The sequence below is a fragment of the Pundamilia nyererei genome, unplaced genomic scaffold (assembly GCF_000239375.1).
Source record: "Pundamilia nyererei isolate P.nyererei 1_Seehausen unplaced genomic scaffold, PunNye1.0 scaffold00011, whole genome shotgun sequence".
NCBI lineage: Eukaryota > Metazoa > Chordata > Actinopteri > Cichliformes > Cichlidae > Pundamilia > Pundamilia nyererei.
In genome coordinates this window covers 6,848,119-6,860,288 of record NW_005187412.1, presented here as the reverse complement: position 1 = coordinate 6,860,288, position 12,170 = coordinate 6,848,119, and the positions used below count along the sequence as shown (strand labels likewise).

Genomic DNA, 12,170 nt, shown 5'->3' with positions numbered 1-12,170 from the left:
TAAAAGGTGCAAAGACTGCAAACAGTGTATTGACTTTCTGGAGAATCTAATGGTTTGGGATAAGTAGAAACAATGGGAAAAGCAAGAAAAATCATTTTCATCAGATCCTTGTAACTAGAGAATAGGAACACCCTTCACATATTGCAAACTAAAACAAATCTACCTTTTGGCAGTCTGGCAGGTCTGTTAGCTGAGATGAATGGGCAGCATGCTCCTGCATTGATCATCTCACAGCCATAAATGGCTGCTGCTGCTGAGAAGACAGGACAGAGGTGGTGGTGGTCTTTTATAGAGGTGTCAGAAGCTCTGAAACAACGGACAGCGATATTAAATATGTAACAGTAAGAACAATAAACGAAGCAAAGATAACTATGAGCTAACCTATGTTCTGAAAGACGAATCAAGTTAAAGAGCAACTGATTTGCAGCACGGCTGAGCAACTGAATCTAATTGCAACAACTCTTCACTAAGTGACTTTGACAGGGAATAGATATTGCCTAACCAAACCAATAAGATAGGAAAGAACAAGAATAATGAAAATCAACTGCAAAACACACTGTTCAGAAAGTTCATTACTATTAGCTTTTTAAATAACAAAATAGGTAGCATTTGTGCATTATCTCCTAAGCTCTTTCTTAAGCAGACTGTCTGGGTACAGTCTAGGGCCCAAATGTAGAAAATTAACACTATTCAGCTGTCTAATCTTTTGTTCCAAAGGCAGGCAATCTGCCGATCGAACAGGAAATCAGTAAAAGAAAAGCATCATTCACAGTTAGTTCTCTACGTTTTTTGAAAAACTACACAATTTTTGTCATTTTGCCTCTGTCCAACAAAACAGTTGATTTTAAATCAGACAATCAAGATGGGAATGAAGTGCAGACTTTCCGCTTTAATTCAAGGGTTTTAACAAAAGCATTGAATTAACTGTTTAGGAAGTACAGCCATATTTATTCATAGTCCCCCATGTTCAGACGTTCAAAAGTAATTGGACAACTGGCTGTCATATAGTTTCATGGCCAGGTGAGACCCGGTCCCTCATTATTCCATGACAAATTGAGCAGATGAAAGATCTCGATTTGACTGATTCTGATTCCAGTGGAACCGGGTCATTAGTGTTTATTGATGATGTGGCTGCTGACAGAAGAAGCATGATTAATTCTGAAGTGTACGGGCTACACCGTCTGCCCAGAAATAACCACATGCTGCAAAACTGATGGACTTGCTCTTCACCGTTCAAATGGATAGTGACCCAAAGCATATGGCACAAGCAACCCAAGAGTTTCTCATGGGAAAGAAATTTGATATTTTTCAGTGGTAAAGTCATTCATCTGATCTCAACCCAATGCTTTTTAGTTATTAAATAGAAAACGGAAGGCTGAGAGACCCACAAACTAGCACTAATTGAAGGAGGCAGCAACGTATTGCAGCCGGCACAGCATCTAAAAGCTCTAGAACTCATGGACATCGCCAAATGTCCTTGGGTTCTCGATTCAGGCCGTCTTTGACTGCAAAGAATTTTCATCCAATAAAGTCCTTGTATTTCAAATTGTGTTACTTCATCCAGTTACATTTGAGCCTCTGAAAATGCAATATTCCTAAACAGTTAATGTCTGCACTCAATTTTGCACTTCAATCACATCTTGACTGTTCAATTTAAAACCAACTGTGGTGGTGTACAGTGGCAAAATTACAAAAAGCGTCACTGTCCAAAAACTTGTGGTCCTGACTGTATCTTAGAGAACAGAACTTCTGTGTTTACAGTTCCAATAAAGAACCACATATGATTCATTCAAGTACTCAAAACTAATACGCTGAAAATGCAAACTGAAGCACTAGCAGTGTTTAATTCTTTGAAAGCTGTCCTTTAACATTTTATACCAAAGTGTGGGTCAAATTACTGTGAAGCCGAGTGGGAATGACATTACTCAGTGATAATGGCTGCTAGTGTGACCATCACTGATGAAGCACAAATCGGGTAACAGTGGTGATCTTTGACTGTCAAAATAAATTAAAAGTGATTGAATTTAGAATAATACAGCTTTTAGATTTGTTTTTCAAATGGCCGCATATAGTTGTCAGTTTAATTTACCAAATTCCTGGTTTCCCCTCCCAGTCTCTGTAATCATAGCAGCCAAGCACAAAGAAGACATTTCACGTTTTGCTCTGTAAAGTTAGAGAATGGGATAAAACTGCAAACAAAGGAATCTGTCAGCATTTGCTCTGCTTTTCTATCCTGTCTTACTTCACTAACATGCTTCAGTCACTCAGGAAAAAATGTGGAGGAACGAAGTATCACATTTAACGCTGTTTATCCCATTTGAAAAAATATGCCTATATCATATTGATGTAACTTTTATTTTTCATTACTGAATATAATAGCTTCACCCTGACAAGCTGCTGTGCTGTTGCTGTCTGGAAGATTGGATGACAAAGGCTTTTTACTAGCAAATAATCATCTGGTGGAGATGATACTGGAAAATGCTGTCAAAACATAATCAAGAACTGAAGTGGGGGGAGAAAAATGCAGTCAACGACGTCTGACATTCATTCAGACAATAAAAATACACTGCAGACAAATACTGTGTGCTCTCAATATAAAATAAAAACATTCTGATCTGCTTAAAAAGGAAATGCCATATGCTTTGGATACACCGAAAAGGAAAATCACTAAGTGACAAATCTGCGTAAACCTGAGGCTCTGCTGCAGACATTAGTATTGGTGCACTATACTTGGGAAAAATCTTCTACACAACGGCAACATTTAAAGCTGTTTGTTATCGCTATATGTGTCATTTACTGACTCCTTTAATGAAATGTCAATAAAGAGAGGGTGCAATTAGGCCCAGACACAAAAGTCCATAATTTAAAATTCAGTCATCACCCAATCACTCAAAACGGGAAGGGGGTCTTCAAAGAAGCAACATCAGTTCAGCTTGCCTCGAAGTAGATGTTGATAATTTTAAAAAATGAAGTTCACGATTTAGCCCAGAAAATACATTTTAAACGATTCTCCATCTTCGCTGTATTATCCCCCCCCCTCCCCGCTCCCTCTTCTCTGCATTGATAAGGCGATTCACAGACCTATGACATGACCCCACGCCTCGATTTCACCGTGAAACCCCGTTGTCTCTATCTCGTGGTTTGATCCAGTATTGCAGCAGGTAGGCTGTGGATTTCATAGCTCTTGCATCAAAAGTGTGTTCTACATGCACGGGACAATTAAGAAAAAAGAAAGAAAGAAACCAACGTGTCCGAGGAGAGAAATCAGACACGCATGCTGGAAATATCTCGCTGTCCAAATAAAATAACGCCTGGCTACTTTGTGTCCTTTAATGTGCGAACAGTCTTGACAGATCCACTTTCACAGTGAATCAGTGCGCAGTGTGAGGACGCGTGCAGCGGGCAGACTGTCAGTCCTCTCCACCCTCCCATTGGCTGCAGGATGCTCGGTGTCTCTCCAGTTTCCTTAATTCTCCAAAGCTACTGGAGCTGACGGAGGTTTACGATGGATCGCGAGAGGGAGCTTCACCTGTAGATATTTCATATTAACCTGTGATTCAAAATTGAGAGAGGAGGATTAAAAAAACTAACACCTCTTTGGAAGTAAATGGTTTTCTATTGGATTTTGCGTTGCTGAACAGTTGCTGGAAATAACTTCACTATCACAGTTTTGCGGGCGGGCTGTCGCCTCCTGCTCCGGTTTAACGGGATACCGTAAGCTGTATGGAGGGATGTCGGCATGGCTTGCACCAGGAGAACCAAAACTTTGGTGTCCACATGCGTGATACTGAGCGGCATGACCAACATTGTTTGCCTGCTCTATGTCGGATGGGTTACTAACTACATCGCCAACATTTACATCAAGGTCCCGATGCCTTTACCGGAGAGAAAGTTAGAAGGGGACAAGCGAGGTGACACTCTCCGAATCATGGAGAGGCTCGATCGGCTGGAGAATGTGGTCAACCAGCACATTCATGGTAAAAGCCTGTTATTTTAACACGGTTCTGGATGAACCAATCCTTCTGTTTTACATATAGTGTCCGAGCTATTTGCACTAAACCATGTGAAAGTTTCATTTTTGCCACATAAAGGTGTGTGGCATTTGAAAGTGCGTTGTGCCTGGGGGAATGGAGAGCAGGAACTTCTTTTGTCTGTTCACGATCAGATTATTTAGAGGGTGTAATAAAGGACAAAGAAAAGCTGCAGGTTTGCAAAGGAGTGCAGCGAGGCTCTAACCTATATGACAGTAATACAGCACACATAAACACCATTTAAAAAGCTGCATATATGAATTTCATTGTAATAAACAGATAGAATACAATAAAGTCTGAACAGCATTTTCTCCTTTTGTTTTACGCACAGAGAGTGAATCTTCATTAATACTGTCAAACACGGGATTGTATCTTTCCTTCATTTCTTTAGGTGTTGTTTTTGCTGTACAACGAGGATTGTTAATAAAACGTTTCCTCTTAGAGAGACAAAATTCAATAAAACGTTGAGCGCTGCCAGCGTTAAAATACAACTGCACGACAGGACATTTCACATCTGCATTAAGTCTGATTATGTGTATAAGAAACTTGCAAAGAGAATTTCTGGATCTGCTCTTTCATTCCTCGTCTGAATGAATCGGAGTTATACATTAAACAGCTAAAACAAAAAGTAAGTCTTTTCTCCCCAATCACGTTTGACTTGAACTTGACCTGTTCCTACACTTATAGGAATGCCGGGAATCCTTTTGGTCAGATTCCTTGCTGGCATGCAGTTTCTTTACGCTTGATCACACATGGTTAATTTTCGTCCTCTCCCTCTCTTTAAAAGAGCTATTCTTGTCGTCACAAGGGGGGCTCGTTTTGGGCAGGTCCCAATTTGACATGGCACAGAGCTGCTGCAGAACTGAAATGCAGGCAGAAATCTACTCATGCTTCTTTGAGCAATAAGGCTCTGTGCTAAGCTTGGGTAAACATTCCTCCTGGAGGCAGGTCTCCATTTCAGCTTGGCACCCATAGGCATCTGCAGGAGCTTTGTTGAGTTGCCCCCAGTGACTTGCCTCCAAAGTACACGTTTCAGCTATTTCTGTTACTCTGACTGGAAAAGATAATATGTGACATTGCCACTGCTGCTGCGATTCTGCTTCTTATTAACCTTATCACCCAACCTATATAAATTATGCTGCTTACACGGAAAAAGACTCGGTCTCTAGAATCACCTGTACTTTATTTTAAGCTGCTTTTTGACAGACCGCACATGCAACATCTCAGTTCTTGGACTTTTTCCAGCTTTAACGCACAGTTTGGCATATGGGGAAATGTGCTTATTCACTGTATTGCATTCGGTCAGATGAAAAGATCACAAACCCTCCCATCTCGTTTCTGTTTGGTAAATAAGCTAAGCTGCAAGAGTGCCAACAGGGAAAAAGCTCACCTTGCTTTGTCCAAAGATTTAAAAAAATATATATCTGCCTGCAGCCCCTCTGAGGCTCACTGATTAACTTGTTATATATTGCTGAAATTACTGCACCCAGACCAATTCCCATGCACAACCCTCCATAAACCATAGCTTGTTTTCCTTCACTTTGGCCAAAAGTATCATGGTATTTGGAGGTACTCCGGGGTGTTCAGTTCTTTTTAACATTTGGACGAAGGCTTGCTGTTCGGATTTCTCTAAGTCAATGTGGCTTCTGGCTGTAACAGAAACAGGGGTATAGCTCCCTAAATGGAAACTCTCTTTAAAAACAGGCTGTGGTTCACGTTTTTCTTACTGTCTTTTTGTGCTACTTTTAAAACTAGGACAATCATCCTGTAATTAGTTTTAAAGAAAACATCATGCATATCAAACATTTTCACTTCTCCATTGTTTCACCAGCTCCTGCACAGTCAGCCAGCATTATTATTGTCTGCTTTGGGATTTTTTTTTTTTAAGTTTCTGAACCTGTTTCCAGGCCCTTGCCATAAACTGCAGAGACAAGACAGAGATAACTTTAATAGCAACAGTAAGTCTCAGTGATGGTCATTTTTTAAGAGTTCGGGACCACAGTGTTGTTGTTGGAAGCAAAAATCTGTTGGGGCTAATGCAGGGGGAGACTGTTGGAGCTGACTCAGTCAGAGCACATTTGCAACAGTAAAAACTGTAACAGCAAAATGACCCATCATTCTAAGTGCAAGCCATATTGTCTGGATTTCCCCGATAATTGCTTTCAATGGATCTGCAGCAAATGTAGACCCATAATCTGAGTGCATATGTGGCCAACAGCGTCCTCAGAAAAAGAGCCAGAGAGTCATTAGTGCACTTTTGACATCTCTAAAAATACATTTCCTTTCTGTACAATGATTTGAGACAAATGCAGAAATGGTATATTTTCACTCTTACATTCTTCAGTTTTGTGATGTGACTTGAGTCATTGTATACTAGTCACACAGCCACCAACTGTATATGCACTTAGTTTCAGTGCAGCGGAGGCCAACATGAGCCCTCACACCAGAGAGCATTACCGCATCCGAGAATGAAACATTTATTGCAGCTGACCGTCAAGAGAGATGTCTCTGGTGTCAGCTTCGCTCTCAGGGATGAGACAGAAATATTCCACTATGTGATGAAGTTAAGTGGCCTGTTACCAAGATAAAGCATCATGGAAACAGCATGTTAAGCGGCTGAACTCTTTTTTTTTATTAAGTAGAGTCAGCCGAGGAGAGTTTTTTCGAGTGGCTGGACCGAGCACGTTCACACATGTCCACCATGTGTGAACGTGCACTCTTTCCCTTACGCTACCAAACCCAAAACTCAAGGGCAAATGCTGCAGCTACATGTGTGACAGTTTACAGAGCATATTGTCAAGTCGTGCTACAAAATGTCTGATAAACCTCTGGAATATACAGTTAATGGAGCACTCCACTAGGTGTAATAGTCAAGCTTTTTTTGCTCTGTGTACATTTACATATATTTGTAATTCTTTATTAAAATAGGAGGCATCAGAATTCCACATATTTTTATTTCAAATAGTGCTCATCAACTAATTTTGTCTTATTTTTTGCTGCTTTTTGTTGTTGATCTGGGTGACAAACTGTTGCATTGTTGACACAGCAGGAAAAAATAGCACTGAATAGCACTGCAGCTAAGAATTATATTCTTGAAATCATTTTGGTTCTTTGTTAAACCATTAATGAATTGTTAAAAAAAAAAAAAAAAACGAAGAAGAAGAAAAACAATTTCTAAGAATCAATGGGTGACATCTTCCAGTTTCCTGTAATTTGGATTTTGTTGTTTAGTTTAGTTGGAATAAACAAAACAATGAGGCCAATTATCACACCTAAACAAACATAAATGCATGAGTGTATACCATAAAAGCTGTGCTGTTTTAACAAACTGCTGTTTTATTGTGATGGTGATTATGAAAAGATAGCCGGTTTCATTGCTTCGATTTGACCTCTGAGGACGTACATTGGTCTGATTGAACAGTCACGGAGCCTCTGTGAGCGAGGCATTAACACAGTGGTGATTTAGCTGCAAATGATTGTGACAGCTCCCATGATGGCTCCAAGAAAATACTGTACACCCATCAACTCAATTGAGAAGCTCAGTAAAAGAGCATTTCAGTTGATGCTCAGAGGACAGTTATAGCTGGCTGTTTATCTGATGTGATTTTCTCTGGGGAAAGTCGGTGCAGGCTGGAATAAACGAGTGAGGGTGAAAACTGAGAAAGGTGGGTGCATGTTTGTCTGCATGTGTTCAGGTGCTTGTGTGCTTGCTTGTGCAGGCTACGGCATGCAGCCCCGGCAAGAACAAGCTGCACTCACACATACTTGTGGATTCTCAGGACTTAAGGGCCAGTGAAAGAAAGCCGTGTTTCTTACAGAAGTTATGATAAAATATAATGACTGCGTTTGCATCATAAACAACAAGAAAACACAAACATTTCTGTATTACTATAAGAATACACGTGTGTGTGTGTGTGTGTGTGTGTGTGTGTGTGTGTGTGTGTGTGTGTGTGTGTGTGTGTGTGTGTGTGAAAACCTCTCTTTCTGGCTCACGTTGCAGAAACCTGTTGATGATTGGTCTGTTTCTCTTTACCATTTAACTTCTTCTGAATCTGACTCACATTCATTTGGCAGCTCTGAGAGCTTGTTACTTCAGCAGAGACTAGTGAGGCAAACTACACAAATGGTGCGGCTGTTATGTTGGAGTGCAAAGCAGCTTATTTTCCTTATGGATATAGCACAATTTGAAACATTTTTATAGGTTGTGATTTTTTTTCCCCAACATGTCATATACCAAAGGACAGATTATTGCACAAGCACCACTAGTACTACTACTACTATTAGTAGTTCATGTACCTTGACATATTGCAATCTGGCAGATAACTAGAGTTAGTGGGCATAAACTGAGTGACTAATTAAGGTAATTGAGGGCAGGTGCTGGCAGGTTTAGGACAGCGGGAACAGCTGAAGACTGCTGCTGGGTGGAGAGACTATTCGGCATCTGAAGTGGCAGGACAGGTTCAGACTGGCAGAGAATCATGATGAGCATTAGCATGCAGAACCATTAAGGATGAAGATGATGTAGAACTGTTGCAAACTAATGTGCTATCCATGATGAACAAAAATGTGATTTTATTATAATATTTTTGTAAGAAAATGTCAGTGTCGTTTTACCCATTGTTCTCAAGTGCTGTCTTTGCAATATACTGCAGAAACACTGCTTGTAATTACTGTAGCAGGCTATTAAAGAGATCATATTTTTCTTTCTAATATTGTCTTCTTTTCATTGGCTCCCTGTAAAATCTGGAATTTAATATGAAATCCTTCTCTTTACATGCAAAGTCTTGAATAATCAGACCTATCTTAAAGACCTCATAGTACCTTAATTATCCTGATAGAGCACTTTTCTCATAACCTGCAGGCTTATGTGTGCTTCTTAGTTTCCAGAAGTAGAATGGGAGGCGTTCACTCTCAGGTTTCTCTCTTGTAGAAAGAACTTCCTCTTGTATTGAATTCAGGAGACCAATATCCTCCTTGGGCTTAAAATTGTACTTTTTGTTCAAGCTTGTAATTTGGGATAGATCAGGTGATTCTGAAACCTCCCCTGGTGTTGCTGCTATAAGATTAGGCTGCTGGGGAATTTCCATGATACATATCATTTCTTTGTGACACTGAAATTGTGGAAACAAACAATGCAAAACACCTTAGACAAAGCAATGCTTTGAGTGAAACGCTAACACAATAAGAATGCTGGCAGGCTCATGTTTAACAGGTGCAGCACCTACTGTAATTGCCACGTTCGTTTCATATAAGACAAAGGAATATATTTTCTAATGGTCTCCTTGAGGAAATTGGTCTATTTCATTTAGCCCAGTGTAGGTATTCTGATTGAAAATCCGGTTCAAACCCAGGACCATTTTGCTGTGCACTGACTGTGGAAACTACAGAGCCACCATGCTGCCTTAGCATGCCAAAAATCACTAATTAGTACTATAGTACCCTGCAGCTAAGGCTGAATGTCATTAATTTTTCAGGTATTTGTATCATGAACCACAGTAAATTAACTCAAAGGGATGGGAGTGAATAAATGTGACTGTACGTCCATAATAACTGGTTAAGATTCAGACTCTTTGAATTTCTATATTTCCAATACATAGAATTCAGCTGGGAAATAAACATGCCAGTGCGTTCAGTTAAGTAATCTGCAGTATGTTCGATACTGCTTCAAAAATACTGCAAATGTATCTCAGGTGTGGAGTGTGTGTGTGGCATTTACATGTTTTCCCTGTGCTTGTGTGCGTTCTCTCGGGTACTGCGGTTTCCTGCCACAGCAGCCCTGCACTGCATGTTAGGTTAAATTGGTGGCCGTAGGTGAGAATGTGAGCGCGAATGGTTGTTTGTCTCTTTGTGTTGGACCGGAGACCTTGCTAAGGTGCACCCCTCCTCTTGCCCAATGACAGATGGGATAGGCTCCAGCCCCCACCCATGACCCTGAATTGGATAAGCAGTTAAGAAAATGGATGGATGGTGTCTCGGGTGTTTCTGTAGTTAGTTATACCTTTTGTGCAAAGTCAATAGATCTGTGACGAGCTAATATCGGTCTGGCGCTGCTGTAAAGATTTTGTGATTAAAAAGAAAATTTGTTTAGGGAATAATGCAGTCTTGGTAGGCTGGCAACATTTCATGTTTTTTAAGGAGGCAGCCAGGTAAGACACTCTGCACATTTAGAAAGACATGAAAATGCAAGTGCTTATAAAAGCTCCAGCCCTTTCAATATGTTTTTTTTTTCTTTTTATGAATAGATCATGAAGCAGAGATGGTGCTTCTCAGACTTCACCATCTGTTAAAATATAGCAAAGAGGATTTTACTGCATGACTTTATCTTAATGCACAGAGCTTAACAGTGCTTCATATTGTACTGTAATGTAACTGTGGCTCTAAACATTCTGCTGTAGATTTATTACAAGTCTGATTCATCTGTCAGCACTTGCTGTTTGCAGCCTGTAGGCAGGGCTGCAGACAGTGTGTGAGAGCGAGATGTGTGAGGAGTGGGAATATAAAACAGGAGAATATTCTGGGTGGTAATTTCAATAAATCAAGACGCTATTGAAACACAGGGATATTAATCCACTGGAGAGTCTTTGGTAATGAAAACAATTAATTATTTTGAATCCAGAGGGCTAATATGTTAAAGTAAGTAAAGCCCTCTTACAAAAAAGGTCATCCCTTGACAATTTATCCTGAATTGATCAGTTCACTTTTGCAAATGTTCTCAGTGTTGTTTCCCCCCGCTGAATTTGAAGTTGCAGCTAAATATGAAAACAATCCTTGTAAGTCAGATGGAAATCTGATTTAGCTCTGACTGCATGGGATTTACGTTACAGCCCCAGCTGACAGTGAGCAGTTTATCTTTATATATTGATCTACAATGATTTATTGATAAGAACCTCCTTCCCTGGAGCTGGTTAGGTAAACATAATAAATATTCTCACAGGATAAACATAAAGATGCATTGTGTGATTTTTAGACCGATGTGCGACGAAAGTCTTTTCTCCGTGACACATTTCTGATAACCAGATGTTGTCATCCTACAGTCAGTGGAGTAGTTATTTGCTGTCAGCAGAATGAAGCCCCAGATTAGCACACTAGATGTGATCCTCAAAGTTGTCAACACCACATTTATAAGAATTTAATTAGCAAAAATAAACACAGGGTGTTTTGTGAGAACATGCATGGACATAACAGATATGTATCTGTGTTAAAACATCTGCAGAATGCTCAGCGCAAAAGACGATGAGTGCATCAGCAAAGCATTTGAAGTCAATCCATGGACTGGAAAGCGTCAGCTGTTTCATGGTTATGTTAAGCCAACCCAGACCTCTTATATAAATCTGGGCCCTAATTTTGGTTTAGTGTTTTATATCAATTATAATTAATGTAAGGGGTTATAATACCAACAGAGTCTCATTGAGGTGAGACTCTTTATTTTGCAGAATAATCATAAACCAGTATTTGTTTGAAAAGAAAATGGCAAAAGAATGCACCATCTGGGTTTCTCCTCAAAGTATCTTCTAATCCACTGTAAATGCTTCAGACCTCCGTGCTTCGCATTCAGCGTATATCAGCAAAGGCAGCAACAGCGGAGAACAAATTGAAGTGTTTTGTTGCACTATGCATTCAAGATTTGTCAGCAGTCGTTTCTTTTTCTCACTCCTCTGCACTTTTTCATAATTAATGGCACTAAGTGAGGAAGTATGCGTTTCCAACACAGCTATGCCATTATGTTTTCATCTGCTATATAAACAAGATCTGTCATTTTCTCATGTAGTGTCTCTTCGACTCCTTTTTATTAGATTTAATCTGAAAGCATATATCTTAAGATATCTGAAATTATCCAGATCTGTGCTTTTATGTTTGCCTAGCTTTGGTATGAGACTGCTGACATTCAGATTATACTTTTGGGTCTATATTAAAGTCAAAATACAAACGCTTTCATCAGAGCTAAAACAGACAATCAAATACTTAAATCTCTGTCTGTTTTAGCTCTCGTCCCTTTAAACCAAATTTCTTTTGACAGACAAAGTTCTGTGAAAAAGTATTTGCCTCCTATCTGATTTTTTTTATTTATCTTTACTACACATAAATGTTCAAGATTCAATCAATTTCAATAGTAGTGAAACATAACACATAAGTAAATAC

At 39.7% G+C, this 12,170-nt stretch overlaps 1 protein-coding gene across 1 annotated transcript in view; it reads left to right on the top strand.

Annotated features, from left to right (window-relative positions):
- Nucleotides 1-3,396: 3,396 nt before the first annotated feature.
- galnt18b (UDP-N-acetyl-alpha-D-galactosamine:polypeptide N-acetylgalactosaminyltransferase 18b) overlaps nt 3,397-12,170 on the top strand; it is a 91,642-nt gene continuing 82,868 nt past the window's right edge. The window contains exon 1 of the mRNA XM_005724346.1: nt 3,397-3,977. Coding sequence (XP_005724403.1) covers nt 3,740-3,977 — 238 coding nt within the window. The 5' untranslated portion in view covers nt 3,397-3,739. The remainder of the gene's footprint in view (nt 3,978-12,170) is intronic.